General features: G+C 42.4%; 1 protein-coding gene across 23 annotated transcripts in view; it reads left to right on the top strand.

The window, feature by feature from the left end:
* DOCK9 (dedicator of cytokinesis 9) overlaps positions 1-20983 on the top strand; it is a 335502-nt gene that overhangs the window by 296236 nt on the left and 18283 nt on the right. For 17 of the 23 annotated variants that reach the window (XR_012159418.2, XM_073348476.2, XM_073348365.2 and 14 more), the window contains 3 exons: positions 15378-15500; positions 19418-19531; positions 20242-20277. Coding sequence is in view for 22 of the 23 variants with exons in the window: in XM_073348476.2 (XP_073204577.1) it covers positions 15378-15500; positions 19418-19531; positions 20242-20277 (273 nt within the window). In the remaining variant the exon portion in view is untranslated. The remainder of the gene's footprint in view (positions 1-15377; positions 15501-19417; positions 19532-20241; positions 20278-20983) is intronic. The other 6 variants (XM_073348350.2, XM_073348395.2, XM_073348521.2 and 3 more) reach the window with 1 other exon arrangement.

Genomic DNA, 20983 nt, shown 5'->3' with positions numbered 1-20983 from the left:
TGCTCAAAATCCAGAGGGACAAAGTGATGGTCATAATGGTGGCACCGGTACATCACGCTCCTGAAACTTTCAGTGGGCACCCCTATCGCGTTGCCCCTACTTCCGGACCTGATCACCTAGGACCATGGTCGCCTTCGTCACCCAGACCTTCAGTCTCTTCGCCTCTTGGCCTGGAAGCTTCATGGTTAAACCCCACGGAGCTCATGTGCTCGCAGTCGGTTAGGTAGGTCCTGCTTGGTAGGAAGCCCTCAACTTGGTCCACTATCTGGCCAAGTGGAAAAGGTTTGCAGTCTGGTGCTCCCAGGGCCATACTCCGTCATTGCAGGCCTCTATTCCTTTCATCTTGGAGTACCTGTTACACCTTAAGCAGCAAGGTCTGGCAGCTTCTTTCATCGAGGTGCACTTGGCAGATATCTCTGCATTGCACCCAGGAGTGATCGGGCACTCCGTTTTCGCCAACCGCAGGGTTGGCCACTTCTTCAGACGTCTGGAGCATCTGTATCCACAGGTTCGGCAGCCGATCCCTGCGTGGGATCTCAACCTGTTTCTCTCCAAACTGATGGGGCCTCATGGAAGGTTGCCTTTCTAGTCTCCATTACTTCGGCAAGGAGTGTTTCAGAACTTAAGGTCCTCACCTCTGACCCTCTGTCATAAATACAAAGGGAGGGGTAATCACCTTTCTGTATACAGAACTATAAAATCCCTCCTGGCCAGAGACAAAACCCTTTCATCTGTAAAGGGTTAAGAAGCTAGGATAACCTCGCTGACACCTGACCAAAATGACCAATGAGGAGACAAGTTACTTTCAAATCTGCGGGGGGGCGGAAACTAAGGCATCTCTGTCTGTGTGATGCTTTTGCCGGGACCAGAGCAGGAATGCAGGTCAGAACTCCTGTAAAGAGTTAGTAAGCAATCTAGTTAGATATGCATTAGATTCTGTTTTGTTTAAATGGCGGATAAACTAAGTTGTGCTGAATGGAATGTATATTCCTGTTTTTGTGTCTTTTTGTAACTTAAGGTTTTGCCTAGAGGGATTCTCTGTTTTGAATCTGATTACCCTGTAAGGTATTTACCATCCTGATTTTACAGAGGTGATTCTTTTTACTTCTATTAAAATTCTTCTTTTATGAACCTGATTGTTTTTTTCATTGTTCTTAAGATCCAACAGTTTGGATCTGTGTTCACCTATGCAAATTGGTGAGGATTTTTATCCAGCCTTCCCCAGGAAAGGGGGTGTAGTGCTTGGGGGGATATTTTTGGGGGGAGACCTTTCCAAGTGGGCACTTCCCCTGTTCTTTGTGTAACACTTTAGTGGTGGCAGCTTTTAACCTAAACTGGTAAGAATAAACTTAGAGGGTCTTTCATGCGGGTCCCCACATCTGTACTCTAGAGTTCAGAGTGGGGAAGGAACTATGACACCCTCCCTACATGGTTTTCTTTAACGACAAGGTACAGTTTAGACTTCACCCTGCTTTCCTTCCGAAGGTTGTGTCCCAGTTTCACTCCAACCAGAATATTTTCCTGCCTGTTTTTACCCTAAACCTCATGCGAGCAGCCGGGAGCAAAGACTCGACTCACTGGACGTTCGGGCGCTCACCTTTTACATAGAGCACACAAAGTTGTTCCAAAAATTGAACCAGCTGTTTGTGGCGGTGGTAAACCATATAAAAGGTCTTCCGGTTTCATCGCAGAGGATCTCATTGTGGATCACCTCCTGCACCTGCTACAAGTTGGCCAACCTTCCAGCCCCGGCACATTCCACAAGGGCTTATTTGCCTCCCCACGCTCACCCCACAGCAGCAGCTCCTGCAACTCCAGTCCTGCAGGGCTGGCTGGGCTCAGCACCCCAATCCAGTCATTGTGACCTGGTACACAGGATCACAGCACTGCTCAGGATTGGCCTAGTCACCCCTCCGGCATGATGACAGGGGGATGGCTGGGCCAAACTTTTGTGAGTAGCACTGTGACCCCAGGTGCCAGATCGCATTGCTGCTTACCCAGATTTGACAAGGCCGCTCCTAAAACCTGAATGGCCCAGAGGTTGCAACACCCAGAGCAGGGAACGAGTCCAGCCAGCCCCATGGAACAGGAGCCACAGGATCTGCCACTATTGTACACATGATGTACTTATATAGTACTTATTATGTTAATGTGTTTATTAGGTATCGTGGTTAAGAAATATTTAGTAAGCCAAACTTTTTTGCACTAAAGTTATTTACTGGTTTGCGACAGGCCATTAAGATTTACAAATGGGTCCTCAGCCCAAAAAGGTTGAGAACCATTAGTGTAAGAGAAAATGACTAGTATGTGTTCAAGGAATATTTCAAAACTGACCACCATTTATAATGTCCTAGATGTTTAATTGTAACAATCGGAAACTGCTTGGGCTTTTTCCCCCATTACAGGCCTACTTATGGGAATTTTCCAAAAAAAAAATCAAATCTGTTTTTTTTTTAAAATAAGTCAATTGTGTAGACTTTTTTAACAGATCTACAGTGTAATATGGTCAATGTGCAGTGCAGGGAAAATGAAATGTACCACCAAATCTCCCTGGAGAATCAGAAGGATATCATGTTAGTCACTGTGAGCAATTCACACTCCAATACATGGAAGGAATACCCACGGAGAATTATTATTTTTATATGTGTGTATGTGTGTGTATTGGTGGGTCCCACACTTCCGGGCAGATTCAGTGGCCTCAGAAACTCACTAAGGCCCCAGTGTGATCTTCTTTTCACAGTGTAGCGGCAAGAGTCACAGCCTATTGAGTTACTTTCATCACAGGCCAGAAATGGGAACGGGAAATATCCCACAGTCTTTGTCACTCCATAGCGCTCAGTAGGCACAGTTCGGCCTCCTGACTGGACCGAGGCCTGCTTCCCCTCTCAAGGGGATTTCTGTAGAGCATGGGTGCACGGGGGGGGGGACGGGGGGAGAACCCAGGCCCACCCTCTACTCTGGGTTCCAGCCCAAGGACCCTAATGGTAGCAGCTGTTGGCTGATTTCCCTTCACCACTGAAGCTGCTTTGATTCCCTGGGCCACTTCACCATGGTCCCCTTTTCCTAGCTTCACCCTTACCTCAGGATACAGCAGTGCTTCCTCTCCTCCGGCTCCTTTCACCTAGGCACTCTCAAGGGAACTGGAAAGGAGAGCTTTTGGGCAGTATGAGTGAGACCTTGATTGGTTCCAGCTGTCTCCATTAGCCTAATGGCCTTAACTGACCCTTTGCCAGTTAATTGGGGTCAGGTGCTGGCATTAGCCTAACAACCTTAACTGGTTAATTGGCATCAGATGTCTTGATTGGCCTGGAGTAGCCTTTGTTTGGCTATCCAGGGAACAGGGACCTGCTCCTTCTGAGGCTGATGTACCTGCCTTCTACTACTCTCTTATATCCTTCAGGTCTGAGTCTGTCTCTCTCTCTCTCTCAATATATATATATTCTTCTCCGAGTGATGTCCCTCGGGGTGCTCCACTTCAGGAGTGGGTGCATACCTGCAACGTAGAGCAGAGAATTTCAGCATTAGTGTCCATCTGGATTATGCATGCACAGTGGCTGTCTTGTGGTGCCATTGGCGCCTCATCTAGAGCGCCCGTGCCCCAACCTCAACCGTGCTCACCCAAAAGTGGAGCTCCATAGTGGGGTCCCGTCAGCCAGGGTCAGATCTAGAAAACATAGTTAGAAATAGTTTGTTTCAGTATATAGTTAGTATTAGTCTTAGTTATTTACAAAAAAAAATATTATTTAAAACCGCACTCAACTATGCCTGGTTCTCCAGGTTTCAAAAGATGTGGCTTGTGCTGAAACACTATGCCCATCTCAGACGGACATTCCCTCTGCATCCGCTGCCTTGGTGAGTTGCATATTCCCCAAAAGTGCACTCACTGTAGCAACTTGAAGACCAAAACCAGGTGGAATCAAGACCTACACCTGAAGTCCATACTTATGGAGAAATCTCTCTGCCTGGCCTCAGACCCCGGACAACAGACCCTTTCTACAGGGCGATCCCTGGGTTTCTCAACCTCAGCGAAAGACAAGGCTCATTCCTCAAAAAGCTTGAGGAAAAGAGCTACAACCTCACGACAGAGAGAGCCAACAAAAAAGAAACTGTTTCCTGCCAGGTTTCTGTCTTCGGTGCCAACCGCTCCAGGGGTATGCACCTTCAAGGCACAGGGACCTCTGTCGAGTCCTATAGTAAAGACAAGGAGTCTAGAAGCACGTCTAAACCTACCATCTCTTCTGCAGCACCAACACCACCAGTGAAAGAAACAGCACCAAAGCTGTCACAGGTGGCTATGCAACCACTACCCACGCCGACAGTTTCATCGGCACCAGCAGAGAGGGCAAAGATGGCACCACCAGCACCAACCAAGTCAAGTTACAAAGCCTCAGCACCACCCACAGTACCATCAAAAGCACTGGCACTGTTAGCAATGGCACAAAACCGCCAGCACCACACTATTTACTAAACCATAGACACATCCTGGTGTTCTCCATACCAGTCTCTCCACTCCTCGGCACCGATGGCCCCCTGGAGCATACAGCACCTGAACAATCAGCCTCACCCAACGCCCCACCATTCTCTAGCAACAAGGACGATGAGCACAAAGAGGGTGTCGTCCTCTCACACCACTCTTCACCAATTGAAACCAGATCATCTTTGGGACCTGTGCGATCAATGGTCCAATATGGACAAGATATGCAGCCTTGGTATGGACAGCCATGGATATGCCCACCCATGCCCTTCCCCATGCAATGGTCACACTGGGACTCAGGGGCAGCCTACAGGGCACCTTATAACCAACCTCCCACCCCACATAGAAGTAGGATAAGATAACCACCACCATTCTCCATACCAGATACTTCTGAAGTCCAACATGAAACAGGACAAGAGGGAGGGAGGGCACAGAGCAGGACACAACATCAAAAGCACATAATTCCTCATCGTCACGAGATGAAGCCAAAATGCCCCCACCTCCCACTGCTGATGATGATTTTAAGCAGTTCCAAGAACTGTTTAAACAGGTGGCACAGAGCTAAGAGATCCCACTCAAGGAAGTATCTGTGCTTCTTCCAGTGCTTGCTCATGTCGATTCCACATAGATGTGTGTGCACCACGTGTACAGTCGTCAGAAGGTTTTTCCCCAGTGGTGTCCGTCCGGTCAGCTGTGGAACCCTCTGGAGCCAACTCACCTTTATGGCGGTGTGTATATGTTCCTTCTGACCTGCCGCCTCTTGAGTTCCTTCTTACTGCCAGTGATGGTCATTGGAGCTGAGTGTCTCTCTTGCTTCGGCAAGTGTTTCCCTTAATATCTCTGTTTTGTCAGCCTGTAAATAGTTAAATAGTTAGTGTTTGTTACAGTAGTTAGTAGTTGGAGTTGGGGGTTCCCCCCACCCCAGTTCCTTCCCCTCTTGGGGTTCGCAGCCATGCCTCAATCCCAAGGCTTTAAACCATGTGGAACCTTCCACAAGCCCATGCCACGGGGCAAGCCCCATGACGCCTGCCTAAAGTGTCTGGCGGAGGCACATCAAACGGATGGCTGAAAGATCTGCCAAGGGTTCTGCCCGAGAACGAAAAAGGAAAGGGACTTCAGGCTCAAGCAGCTCCTCATGGAGGCAGCCCTCTGTCCCGAGCTGGCCCCAGGCCAGCAGGACTTGGCACCGACACCTTTGTGTGGAGCACTCCGGTCTCCGTTAGAGAAGCTACAGCACCGAAGGACAATATGCATAGAGTCCCTCGGCACTGTCACTCCCCAGTGCCAAAACCCATGGTGGTAACATGGCACCACTCGCATTCACTGGTGCCACATAAGCAGCACAAGAAGACTGATAGACAGCACTTGCCCACGGTGAGAGCAGCCGAGACTGACAGCGCTAGCGGTGTGGGTCCCGTGCAGGGGCACTCAGCACCTCTCTTGCAGGAAACGACACCATTGACTGTGGGCCTGCAGAGGGGTCTTTCGAATTCAGAACAGTTGCACTCTCCTGCTAGAGAGTGTCAGATGAAGGAGTTGGAGCTCCCTTCCACCCCGGATACATTTGAGGTGACCAGGGACCCGATTGCCATCATGGCACAGCAGTCCCCCGCCAGGCAGGACAGACTTCCGGCACCTCAAGGCATGGCACCATCCAGAGGCAAGCCTGTGATGATAAAGCACCACTCACCATCCCTGCGGCACTGTTCCCTTGCACCATCCCACTCGGCACCGCCGTGGTCTCCGCACTTGGAGTCTCTGTCGTCGGACTCACCAGGGAGGATTTCAGAGCGTGCGTATCTCTAAATGCAAGAACTCTACTGCACAATTTATAATAATGAGATTGTATTATATAAGCCCCTTTGTCATTCCTTACAAAGATAAATTTGTGTTTCTCATCACAGGAAATTATCCTGCCTTCCCTCTGTCTGCATTCTAAGCATAAGGTGCAAACACTTTAGCACAACCAGGAATATCCATTTAAAACAAACTTTTCTACAAGAAATTCAAAATGTTTTCATTTCACCTCTGGAGATACCAGGTCAATCTAAATATTCTCTGGATGGATATCGGTACAGTGCTGCCTCAGGGGAAACAAATGTTAATTCTCTAGCCAACATTCCATTCCAGAGCACATAGCAGATCTCTAGGTGCATCTTGGGCAGAGAGAACTTCTCTTCAGGGAAAAAAAACTACAAAGCAGCAAGGTACATATTGCTGTTTATCTTTGTAAAACACTGAAAGTTAGATTTTTCATTCTTTTGCGCAAGCATCTGTAACGATCTTGGGGTTCATTAAATAACAAACCAGTGAATGAGAGAGGAATAAAACTTCAATAAAACAAACTGGAGAACATCTCTGGTGAACTGCTGCACAGTGTTCCCAACCCCCGCCTCCAGGGAAAATCTCCAAATTCCTATGTTCATAATATTGTCCCTTTTGAGGGAGCATCTGTCAAGGTTCCTCCCCCACTCTGAACTCTAGGGTACAGATGTGGGGACCTGCATGAAAACCTCCTAAGCTTACTTTTACCAGCTTAGGTTAAAACTTCCCCAAGGTACAAATTAATTTTATCCTTTGTCCTTGGAATATCCACTGCCACCACCAAACTCTAACTGGGTTTACTGGGAAACGTAGTTTGGACATGTCTTTCCCCCCAAAATCCTCCCAACCCTTGCACCCCACTTCCTGGGAAAGGTTTGGTAAAAATCCTCACCAATTTGCATAGGTGACCACAGACCCAAACCCTTGAATTAGAGAACAATGAAAAAGCATTCAGTTTTCTTACAAGAAGACTTTTAATAGAAATAGAAGTAAAGGAATCACCTCTGTAAAATCAGGATGGTAGATACCTTACAGGGTAATTAGATTCAAAACATAGAGAATCCCTCTAGGCAAAACCTTAAGTTACAAAAAAGACACACAGACAGAAATAGTCATTCTATTCAGCACAGTTCTTTTCTCAGCCATTTAAAGAAATCATAATCTAACACATACCTAGCTAGATTACTTACTAAAAGTTTTAAGACTCCATTCCTGTTCTATCCCCGGCAAAAGCAGCATACCGACAGACACACAGACCCTTTGTTTCTCTCCCTCCTCCCAGCTTTTGAAAGTATCTTGTCTCCTCATTGGTCATTTTGGTCAGGTGCCAGCGAGGTTACCTTTAGCTTCTTAACCCTTTACAGGTGAGAGGATTTTTCCTCTGGCCAGGAGGGATTTTAAGGGGTTTACCCTTCCCTTTATATTTATGACAGCATCTCTAAATTATAATCTTCAACTAAGATATCTCTACAGCATCTACACAGGAAGTATTATTAGAGAGGGGGATTTTCTCTCTCTCTCTTCTTGCCTTTTTTCCCCTCTTTAAGAATCTGAACACTAACTTCCTAGTCTCAATGGACAAGTGAAGGTGTTATCAAAATAGAATGGAAAAATTTGATATCTGTTGAAAATTTCCTTTCTGTGATTAACATCTCTGCTAGTCCTTCCCAAAATGAAAAAAAAATAAAAGTACGTTTGTTTTGATCTTAGTGCATATTGGAAACCTTATGTAGACAGGGAGGAATTGAAGTCATAGTTGAAGATTTAAAGAAGGAAGGTTTATGCTGAAATTCATCTAAAGAAGTTTATTATATCATTTTGGAAGTACTCATTCAGATGGCAGCAGGAATGAGTTTGGTACTTTCTAAGCAACATTTTCAGCTGCCTCTGGATCCACTGTAGACAGTGTCACGGTTCCTCCCCCACTCTGAACTCTAGGGTACAGATGTGGGGACCTGCATGAAAAACCTCCTAAGCTTATCTTTACCAGCTTAGGTCAAAACTTCCCCAAGGTACAAAATATTACCCCCGTTATCCTTGGACTGGCCGCTACCACCACCAAACTAATACTGGTTACTGGGGAAGAGCTGTTTGGACGCGTCCTTCCCCCCAAAATACTTCCCAAAACCTTGCACCCCACTTCCTGGACAAGGTTTGGTAAAAAGCCTCACCAATTTGCCTAGGTGACTACAGACCCAGACCCTTGGATCTTAAGAACAATGAACAATCCTCCCAACACTTGCACCCCCCCTTTCCTGGGAAATGTTGGATAAAAAGCCTCACCAATTTGCATAGGTGACCACAGACCCAAACCCTTGGATCTGAGAACAATGAAAAAGCATTCAGTGTTTTACAAGAAGACTTTTAATAAAAAATAGAAGTAGATAGAAATAAAGAAATCCCCCCTGTAAAATCAGGATGGTAGATATCTTACAGGGTAATTAGATTCAAAAACATAGAGAACCCCTCTAGGCAAAACCTTAAGTTACAAAAAAGATACACAGACAGAAATAGTTATTCTATTCAGCACAATTCTTTTCTCAGCCATTTAAAGAAATCATAATCTAACACATACCTAGCTAGATTACTTACTAAAAGTTCTAAGACTCCATTCCTGTTCTGTCCCCGGCCAAGACGACTACAGACAGACCCAGACCCTTTGTTTCTCTCCCTCCTCCCAGCTTTTGAAAGTATCTTGTCTCCTCATTGGTCATTTTGGTCAGGTGCCAGCGAGGTTACCTTTAGCTTCTTAACCCTTTACAGGTGAGAGGAGCTTTCCCCTGGCCAGGAGGGATTTTAAGGGGTTTACCCTTCCCTTTATATTTATGACAGACAGAGACAACACAGACGTGAAGAACTAGTGGAGATCTTCACAGAAAGAAAATGAGCATGTACCAAAATTTCCATTCTCTGAAATAGTAAGGTTCTGAGAAGAAAATAATGCAGTTAAATGAAAGCACTGAGAGGTTTGTATTATCAAAAGGAATTGGTTGTTTTTAACCAGCTCCTTATGGTGTTACTTATCCCAACCAAATTCACAGTCCATATTGATCAATTTCACAGCCAGAGGATTTTTAAATTGGTCAGTTTCACCTTTTCAGATGTTTACATCTGAAATTTAACGGTTTTGTAACCGTGGGGGTCCCTTTTCTGGCAGCAGGGGGAGTTCGGACCCACATCAATAAGCCTCCTCCAGCTGCAGAAACCTTCAGGGCTGCTGCCCAGCACTGTAGCTTCCTGCAGAAGCGGGAGGCACTCAGAGGTGGGTCTGATCTCCCATCCCCACCCCCTAGAGCTGCCATGCAAGGGAAGGACAAGTCCTGTCACTCCCCAGTCCAGCAGCAAGGGGGAGATCAGAGTTCACAAGGAAGGGCTTATTTCACAGTCCGTGACACGTTTTTCACAGCTGTGAAATTGGTAGGGTCTCACCTGTAATTAGTCAAGTAAATTGTTTTGAGGAGCAGTTGGTGGGTGAGTTTTAGTGCCTCCTGCTGGAAGTCATCAGTACTGCCTTCAAGTTCCCTGTTGGAGAGCAGATCCACCCATATGTCCAAGATTAACGTACTGTTTCAGAGAAGAAAAATTACAGGTTAAGACCAGAGTTTCTTTGCCTAGTGTGACTTTGTGGTGGCATGTTTAAAAAAATCAGTGCTCTTGTACTGTAAGCAGTCTCTGATAGTTATATTTTTCACAGGTAAATATAACATACTGTATAGTAGCGATGCTTGTTTAGTTTTGAGCATCTGACAAGCAATAGAAATCCAACAAATATGATTGTAAAAATGAAGTTAGAATTTGAGGATAACAGTAAATTCTATGGTTTAGTGATTTTAATGTATGTATTAATATGAACTCTAATACTTTCTTTTATCTCGGAAGCACAAACAAGAAGCATGGAAACAAGCAACATTGAGAGATAACTGAACTTATGGCATAAGGCTATTCTTTATCAGTCATATTTGAATGTGGTTTTGCCCGTTTCATCTCTCGGACATAAATAAATAAACCTTTAACAAGGTCTATAGTTCACAAGATTATCACAAAATGATAGAACTGAGGGGGTTATAAAGTACCTAAGTGTACATGTAAAGGAGAGATGGGGAGGAGCATCTTAACATACTTAATTGAGGAAAAATTAGACCAGTCTAGCATAAATGTAGCAGTAGTCAGGTGATAAGCCTTTACAAATATCTTGAACGGTGTAACCTACAATTTCATTTTAAGGAGGGGAAATAATCAAATGTTTCTGTTTCACCTCTAGAGCATCTAAAAACAGTGTCCCCTTCCCCATCACCAAAAGCACAGCTAGATCACAAGTAATGAACTCATCAATAATAATGAATGTCTGTTATTCCATCATGTGACTGAAGGGATAAGTACTTCTGATTTCCTAGAATTAAAGTAGTTAAATAGCAATATACAAGTTCATAGTGTCAAGTCATATAAAAATAAGTGGAAGATAAAAAAGTGTGGTTACCATTGTACAGTGTACTTTAAGCCACATTATAAGAGGAATAAACACTGCAGCCCCACCATGCTGTCCACAAAAAATGCAGCACTTGAACTTCATGAATATGGCATTACATACCTCAGTACACGGTAGAAGAAAGAGTACGCTACATCTAGCAACACAGTTAAAGTGCTAAAGTTGTAAATCAGCTCTTGCACAATCACGTATCCTGATGTCTACAGATAGAAAATTAAAGATTATGGTCCTGATCATGCCCCTGTTAAATGCCTTAGGTAATTCTGTGTTCTTCCTCCAACAAGGCAGAGCACAGAAGGCACAGCTAGAGAGAAGAAGAGAGCAAAGATGATTTTATGCCCTACAGTGACCTGTGTCAGGCCCAACAATGCATTCTATATATAATTTCTTTAAAAAAAGATATATATATATATATACATATATATAGCCTAATTTGGAATAACAAATACATCAGAACTGGGTGAGGAGAGGCGAATACATTCACCATTTTAAAATTTCGTCTCTCCCTTTTTAAATTTTATAGTCCACTAGTCTAGTAGTCTACAGATGACCAATGGAATGGAAAAGCAAAACAGGATGAGAGAAAGAATATATAGTCAAAAAAGTTACCATATTATGAAACTAGTTTCTCTTTAATGTATTGAAATGCATGCAAACTATAGACACAGTATTTCTAAACATTAAATGGTGACCCAAACAAAGCAAATGAAAGAAAAATTTTAAATGATTGCCAAATCTTACCGCAACTATTGAAACTGCTTAGAATGAAAAATAGTTCATGTAAATACCACTTACTGAAATAAAATACTTTGGCCATAATTTTGTGCTAACAAATAAAGCTTGTATACAAGGCTAATATTATGTTAACATTTTACTTATGTAACAATTTTGTATACTTGGTTAAATCTGCTGGTGTCTGTAACTCTGTTAATTCATATGAAACAAATGTAATTTCTAATATGGCCACATAAAATATTTTACTTATTCATAGATATTTAGGTCAGAAGGGACCATTATGATCATCTAGTCTGACCTCCTGCACGATGCAGGCCACAGAATTTCACCCACCACTCCTGCAAAAAAACCTCACCTATATCTGTGCTATATCTGAAGTCCTCAAATCGTAGTTTAGAGACTTCAAGGAGCAGAGAATCCTCCAGCAAATGACCCGTGCCCCATGCTACAGAGGAAGGCAAAAAACCTCCAGGGCCTCTTCCAATCTGCCCTGGAGGAAAATTCCTTCCCGACCCCAAATATGGCGATCAGCTAAACTCTGAGCATGTGTGCAAGATTCATCAGCCAGATACTACAGAAAATTTTTTCCTGGGTAACTCAGATCCCACCCCATCTAATATCCCATCACAGGCCATTGGGCCTATTTACCATGAATATTTAATTACCAAAACCATATTATCCCATCATACCATCTCCTCCATAAACTTATTGAGTTTAATCTTAAAGCCAGATAGCCTTCCAAGGGAAGCAGTGCCTATTCCAAAACTTCACTCCTCTGATGGTTAGAAACCTTCGTCTAATTTCTAGTCTAAATAGTCCTGGTGGCCAGTTTATATCCATTTGTTCTTGTGTCCACATTGGTACTGAGCTTAAATAATTCCTCTCTCTTCCGGCATTTATCCCTCTGATTATTTATAGAGAGCAATCATATCTCCCCTCAACCTTCTTTTAGTTAGGCTAAACAAGCCAAGCTCCCTGAGTCTCCTTTCATAAGACAAGTTTTCCATTCCTCGGACCATCCCTAATAGCCCTTCTCTGTACCTGTTCCAGTTTGAATTCATCCTTCTTAAACATGGGAGACCAGAACTGCACACAGTATTCAAGGTGAGGTCTCACCAGTGCCTTGTATAACTGTACTAAAACCTCCTTATCCCTACTGGAAATACCTGTCCTGATGCATCCCAAGACCGCATTAGCTTTTTTCACATATCACATTGGCAGCTCATAGTCATCCTATGATCAACCAATACCCCAAGGTCCTTTTCCTCCTCTGTTACTTCTAATTGATGCATCCCTAGCTTATAACTAAAATTCTTGTTATTAATCCCTAAATGCATGACCTTACATTTCTCACTATTAAATTTCATCCTATTACTATTACTCCAGTTTACAAGGTCATCCAGATCCTCCTGTAGGATATCCCTGTCCTTCTCTAAATTGGCAATACCTCCCAGCTTTGTATGATCCGCAGACTTTATTAGCACACTCCCACTTTTTGTGCCGAGGTCAGTAATAAAAAGATTAAATAAGATTGGTCCCAACCGATCCTTGAGGAACTCCACTGGTAACCTCCCTCCAGCCTGACAGTTCACCTTTCAGTAGGACCCGATCCTATTCCTCCAATCCTGAAATAAACTTGGTTCATTATTGTAATATTTAAACTGATTTTTTTCTTATTTCTCTTTGGAATTCTAATACAGTCATTGCAAATTTATAGGAACAATTTCCCTTTTGTCATTGTAGAAGTCCTGAATTAACTTTTATACCCGCGTCATAAATCACTACAGCCTATATTTTTCACACAATACATTTCCTTAATCTAGCCTCAGAGTCCATTTCCTGCAAACCCTTTATCATTCTAGCTTTTCTCCACACTCTGTCCAATTTCTCTTCACTGTATTATTGCAAATGTACGTGTAGTTCTCCAGTTGATAGAATTCGTTTGATACAGTGACTCCTCACTTAAAGTCATCCCGGTTAATGTTGTTTCGTTGTTACATTGCTGATCAATTAGGGAACATACTCGTTTAAAGTTGTGCAATGCTCCACTCTTACGTTGTTTGGCTGCCTGCTTTCTCCACAGCTGGCAGCCTTCCTACGTGCCCCCCCTCCAACCCCCACAGTGCCTCCAGCCCGCTGGCAGACCCCACGGATCAGCTCCTTCCCCCGCCTTCTGCCCACTGCAATCAGCTGGCTTGCGGCGTTTTGGAGGAAGGAGGGAGGGGGGAAGAGCGAGGACTTGGTGCGTAGGCTCCCCCTGACTCCTGAACGTGGCAAGCCAGCTGATTGCCCCGGGCAGGAGGGAGGGGGGAGGAGCAAGGACTCAGCGCGCCTCCCTCTTGCCCGGGGCAGTCAGCTGTTTTGCCACATTCAGGTGGCAGGGGAGGGAGCGGGGATGAGCGAGGACGCAGCATGCAAAGTAAAGGGCGGGGAGAAGAGGCGGGTCAAGGATGCGGGCATGGGGGAAGGGGGGAAGTGGGCGGGCTGAGGGTTGAGCTCCCCCCCCCCAGCCCGCCCCTGGTGCTTGCAGAGTAGGAGAAGCTGCCACTGCTGCACAACGTGCTTGTCCTAGACTACAGCACCTTCAGCCTCCTTGCCTGCCTCATTGTCCTCCAGTGCCAATGGACTGTGCCTGTGTGGGGTAAGGCAGGGGCACCTCCTCTGTTTAAAACATATGCCTGTATTAAATTGCTTGTTTAAAATAGTTTAAAATGTATATAATGCCTTTTGTCTGGCAAAAAAAAAATTTCCTTGGAACCTAACCCTCCTTATTTACATTAATTCTTATGGGGAAATTGGATTCGCTTTGCATCGTTTCACTTAGTCGCATTTTTCAGGAGCATAACTACAATGTTAAGTGAGGAGTTACTGTAGTTCAAGTTTACTTATGATTTTTAATGTAATAACATTCCATTAAAAATATATGGAAAATGAACACTCTAATGACAAGTAATCCATAGTGGGTTTTTTTGAATGAAATATCTATTCTATGTTGTGCTGGACTATTAAGAGTTATAGTGGTACATAGAACAGAAAAACTTACCTTGTACAAAATGGTACCATAATTAAGTGCATAAACTATTTGCCTTAACTAATCTTCTTGCAACAAGAAAGATAATTTAAAAAAAAAAAAGAAAGAAAGAAAGCCAGGAATGTTATGCCCAACATATTTCTGCTTCCTCATATTTCTCAGTTTCTTAAACTTTCCTGCTCTTGTCATTTACCTCTTCATCTCAGACATGGTATATCAGATTCAAGTTCACAGAATGTACATTAATAAGTACACATTTATGAATACCTATTAGTGTAATGCAGGTAATTGTACTGAAAATGTAATTAATTGGGTAGTTCTTGTAGAAACTAAATATAAACGATAAAATTTAAGTGTTGTATCCAGTTGGCTTTTTATTAGTAATGGTTTTCACAAACCGAACATAAAAAAGCACCTCAGAAACAGAAAGTTTGTTTTATAATAAGGCTTCTGAAAAGTGATTATAAAACTTATTTGCTTGACTGCATATAAACATTCCCAGAACAAAAGCCTTATAAGGCAAGCACGTTCCTTTGTTAGGTGTACTCACGTTGAGTTGTCTTTGAAGTTCATGATATTCTCAAAAACAATATGTTATATAAAGTAAATGCAAAGTATGTATGTTCACATCCAAAACTGTGTGTGTGTTTTTGTTACTGTGTTGGATTTTTCTAAACCAATACTCTGCCTTAAAACACAATGCCTTTACATATTTTTGTTTTGGGAATCTGTTTTTCAGCAAACTGCCATTTTCCTTGTGTTTTCTTTTAATGTAGACACAACAAAACAGTGCAAAACAACTAAATTTTACTTTTTTGTAACTTTAGGATGTGCTAATGGAATTGTTAGAGCAATGTGCAGATGGACTCTGGAAGGCTGAACGATATGAACTGATTGCTGACATCTACAAACTTATAATTCCCATTTATGAAAAACGGAGGGATTTTGAGGTATTTGATAGGCTTCTGTTTTAAAATTTGTCTGTGAAAACAGTCTAGCCTTTTGAATCTATATCAGTATGATGTATCAAATATCTCTGAACAATACAGTATCAGAACAATTTTATTTGAAATATTTGTTCAAATTTAAAGTGGCATGTTTAATTTATAACCAAAAAAGTTTGGTATTTCACTTGCACAGGTCCTGCTTCATGTACACCTTGAAGAACTAAATGGTTTTGTATTTGCCTTTCATCATTGGAATTTATACTGTGCATCCAATTAAAAATCAGTACGCAAAAACAGATAGCTTTTCATAAAACAATCTTACATGCAGGTGATACATAATCCTGCATATAATAATAAAGAGTTAATGTAATGAAGTTATTTTCAGAATTTTTTTTAATCCAACTGAAAACCAGTGGCAAATACAATTCCAACTCCAAAGAAGTTCTGAGCATCTTTAACTACCATTTAAGTCAATTGAAGTTCCAGGTGCTTAATGCCTCTTAGGATTTAGTATTATTACTTTCAGGATTGTTTTTCATAAACTTTATTCAGTAGTCATTTGATATTACATTACTGTAATATTAAATAGTATTGAAAATGCAATATGGATAATACTGAGGGATGAACTGTAGTCACTGGATGCACGATCATTGGCTAGTCAGTTTGGGCCTGATCATGGCCACAGTTATACACTAACACAGAGATGTAGGGGGGAGTTATGTGTCTGAACAGCCTCCTTCGTTCCTTCCCTACCTTCTCTTGTCAGCAGGTGGGTAGGGGAATGGGTGATATTTTAAAAAAGAGGCTCCAGTGACATTCCTGGCAACTATGGGCCAGTAAGCCTAACTTCAGTACCAGGCAAATTGGTTGAAACTATAGTAAAGGATAAAATTATCAGACATACAGAGAAACATGATATGCTGGGGAAGAGTCAACATGGTGTCAGTAAACATATGTTCAAGGGTGATCCAGTGGATATCGTGTACTTGAACTTTCAGAAAGCCTTTGACAAGGTCCCACACCAAAAACTCTTAAGCAAATTAAACAGTCATCGAATAAGAGGGAAGGTCATCTCATGGATCAGAATCTGGTTAAAAGATAGGAAACAGTGTAGGAATAAATGGTGGTGTTCATAATGGAGAGAGGGTAAATGGTAGAGTCCCTTCAGGATCTGTACTGGAACCGGTGCTGTTCAACATATTCATAAATGATTTGGAGCTGTGTGCAGTGCAGGTTGTCCCATCTCAAAAAAGGTATATTAGAATTGGAAAAGGTTGAGAGAAAGGCAACAAAAACTATCAGGAGTACAGAACAGCTTCCATCTGAGGAGAGATTAAAAATGCTTGTTCATCTTAGAAAAGAGATGACTAAGGGAGCATATGATAGAGGTCTATAAAATCATGAATGGTGGGGAGAAAGTTAATAGGGAAATTTTATTTACCCTTTCACATAACACATGAGTCAGGGTTACCCAATGAAATTAATAGACAACAAGTTTAAAACTAAAATAAGGATGTACTTCTTTACACAACGCACAGTCAAGCTGTGAAACTCTTGCCAGGGGATGTTGTGAAGGCCAAAAGTATAAACTGAGTTCAAAAAAGAATTAGGTAACTTCATGGACGATAGGTCAATCAATGACTATTAGCCAAGATGGTCATGGACACAACCCCATGCTCTGGGGGTATATCTACACTGCAGTTAAAAACCTGTGACTGATCCATGCTACCTGACTCAGGCTAAGGGGTGTGGGCAAAGGGGTTATTGTAGTGAAGACATTCAGGCTTGGGCTGAAGCCCTGACTGTGGGTCCCTGAGCAAGGGGAGGATTCCAGAGCCCAGACATCTACACCGAAATTAAACAGCCCCTTAGCCCGAGTCCACTAGCATTTGCTAGTCATGGGTTTTTAATGCAGTGTAGACATACCCTGGGTGTCCCTAAGCCAGAAGCTGGGACTGAATGACGGGGGTGATGATGACAGGGTGATAATTTCCTGGTTCTGTTCATTCCCTTTGAAGCATCTGGCACTGTCCACTGTTGGAGGACAGGATACTGGGCTAAATGGATCATTGGTCTGATCCAGTATGGCCATTTTTATATTAAGTATTGGCTATGTCATCCCCCAATGTGCCAGCCAAAACAACTGAGCCAGCATATGGAGGTTAGTAATCTGCTACTACAATGGTAGTAGTTGATTCTCTCTCACACTCTCACTCACTCACTCACTCCTCTTCACCAGAGGGTAGCAGAGAAGGATTCCTTCTCTGCATTGTCTTTTAGTGAGGACTAGAAGGAACATTACAGTCTAGCCCTTAGGGCATGGCTACACTGGAAACTTTAAAGCGCTGTCGCGTGAGCACTCCTATAGCAGCGCTTTGAAGTGCGAGTGTGGTTGTGCGCGAGCGCTGGGACAGAGGTCTCCCAGCGCTCCTGGTATTCCACCTCCACGAGGGGATTAGCTCTGAGTGCTGGGAGTGCGGCTCCTAGCACTCAGAGCCTGTTTACACTAGCGCTTTAAAGCTCTCTGACTTGCTGTGTTCAGGGGGGTGATTTTTCACATCCCTGAGCCAGCAAGTTAGAGCGCTATAAAATGTAAAAAGAAAAGGAGGACTTGTGGCACCTTAGAGACTAACCAATTTATTTGAGCATGAGCTTTCGTGAGCTACAGCTCACTTCATCGGATGCATACTGTGGAAACTACAGAAGACATTATATATGCAGAGACCATCACAGACATGAAGGTCGCTATCTTACAACAAAAAAACTTCAAATCCAGACTCCAGCGAGAAACTGCTGAATTGGAATTCATTTGCAAATTGGATACTATTAATTTAGGCTTAAATAGAGACTGGGAGTGGCTAAGTCATTATGCAAGGTAGCCTATTTCCCCTTGTTTTTTTCTCCTTCCCCACCCCCCCCCGACATTCTGGTTAAACTTGGATTTATGCTGGAAATGGCCCACCTTGATTATCATGCACATTGTAAGGAGAGTGGTCAGTTTGGATGAGCTATTGCCAGCAGGAGAGTGAGTTTGTGTGTGTGTATGGGGGTGGGGGGGTGAGAAAACCTGTATTTGTGCTGGAAGTGGCCCACCTTGATTATCATGCACATTGTAGGGAGAGTGGTTGCTTTGGATGAGCTATTACTAGCAGGAGAGTGAGTTTGTGTGTGTGGTTTTTGGAGGGGGGTGGGGGGGTGAGAAAACCTGGATTTGTGCTGGAAATGGCCCAGCTTGATTATCATACACATTTTAAAGAGAGTGGTCACTTTGGATGGGCTATCACCAGCAGGAGAGTGAGTTGGGGGGGGGGGGGTGAGAAAACGTGGATTTGTGCTGGAAATGGCCCAGCTTGATTATCATACACATTTTAAAGAGAGTGGTCACTTTGGATGGGCTATCACCAGCAGGAGAGTGAGTTGGGGGGGGGGGGAGAAAATGTGGATTTGTGCTGGAAATGGCCCAACTTGATGATCACTTTAGATAAGCTATTACAAGCAGGAGATTGGGGTGGGAGGAGGTATTGTTTCATGGTCTCTATGTATATAATGTCTTCTGTAGTTTCCACGGTATGCATCCGATGAAGTGAGCTGTAGCTCACGAAAGCTCATGCTCAAATAAATTGGTTAGTCTCTAAGGTGCCACAAGTACTCCTTTTCTTTTTGCGAATACAGACTAACACGGCTGCTACTCTGAAACCTATAAAATGTAAGTGTAGCCAAGCCCTTAGTGTTTTAACTCCGCTGCTATAGGTTCTAAGTGGTGGTAGTGGTGTTTGTTATTGTTAATACATTTTCTCTTAGAATGTTGACGTTAGTGACTAAAAGAGCTTTTTCTCCTTAACACAGTGCTTTATGTTTAAAATAAATAGAAAGCGTTGCTTCTAAGCACTGCCATTCCAAAATTCTGTGGTGTTTTTTAGAGACTAGCACATCTATATGACACACTTCATCGGGCATACAGCAAAGTAACAGAAGTTATGCATACAGGGAAGAGACTACTTGGCACTTATTTCAGAGTTGCATTCTTTGGACAGGTAAGCATTATTTAATATCACTTTTCAAACGATAAAATACAGTCAAAAAACTATTAAAGATTTTGCAACATACCCTGATTCACAGTCTTCCTTTGATTTCTATATTGATACTGCAAAATAAAAAGCATGATAGATTTGTTCTGGTAGTAATGATTGTCTGGTTTAATACATTTGTCATATCCCATGTAATTCCTCCTTATCTTCCTCAGTAAACTTTCTGCTTTTTCTTTTTCTTTCTTTTTGTTACTATCTTAAGGCAGCGGTAAGTTCTCCATAATAATAATTCTTAGCAATTTTTTGAGCACCATTTTCGGTGCTGCAGTGTGGTTTGCAAGTTTGCTTTTCAGATCTGTATGCATTCTAGCTGTTGTAATTCCAAAAATAACATTCAGTGCCATTTACAGAAACAAATCACCGATTTCCAATACATCAGCACTGCATGCTTCAAAAAACAAAATCAAAAGTTCTGGCTGACTGTGTGCATTTGACAGCTTTACATCCTGTAATATATCTACACTGTCTTTGTATAAGTAAAATATGCCACAGTAGCCAAATATTGTGTACATTTTTGTGTATGTGTAACCCAATTTTTAGTTAACTGATTTCATTTGGATAGCTGGCAGGCTGTTTAGGGAATGGGGGAGATTGTAAACTACCTTGAGCAGTATAACCTTCAATTTATTCTGTTGTTGTCTTTTATAACTTTATAGCAATACCAGTTTACAGACAGTGAAAGAGATGTGGAGGTAATTACAGTAGCTGCTTACAAAGCAAGCAATGCAGTAAAAATTACTGCATTTCAGCTTAGTTTGATGTGGGTATTTTTTTCAGTGTAGCCTGTGTTTATACATGGTATGTTCTGTTTCTTTCACTTTTTGTCCGTTCCATCTTATGACAGAAATATTTATATTCTGATTTAAAACATTAACTCAAACTTGGCTTTTTGCCTTAAAGCAGTCACCTGTTTCACCTTCCATGCACTTCTATATTTGATTCAGCCAAGATTTAAAAACAGATAGTTTAACTAGTGCAAACACACAAATATTTATGTTCAATATAATGTAAAGATTTTTAAATGAGAGAGTAGGTGTGGTTTTATTTCATTGTACTATACAATCCAGTATGTAAAACCGCTGTAAAACTGTTTTTCAATCTTTTTTTGTAAATTCTTACTGAAGCATTCAATGGAGAGTCAAATAGTCCCTTTTGGCAAGGAAATAGATCTTTTGGCAAGTGAAACAGGGATGAAAACAATTCATTTTGGAAGAATATGAAAAATCAGTTTTGATCTCAAAACTTTTAATGTTAGCACATCAAATAATTACAACAATCCTTTCATAAGTTTGTAATTTTGTGTGCTTTCATTATCTGTGCACTCATTCTATAGTAGATAATTCACTTTTTTTCTCATAGGGGACCTTTTTAACTTGGATTTATTTTGATAGATATTTT

Source organism: Lepidochelys kempii, chromosome 1, assembly GCF_965140285.1.
Source record: "Lepidochelys kempii isolate rLepKem1 chromosome 1, rLepKem1.hap1, whole genome shotgun sequence".
Lineage (NCBI taxonomy): Eukaryota > Metazoa > Chordata > Testudines > Cheloniidae > Lepidochelys > Lepidochelys kempii.
This window is presented reverse-complemented; position numbering and strand designations above follow the sequence as displayed.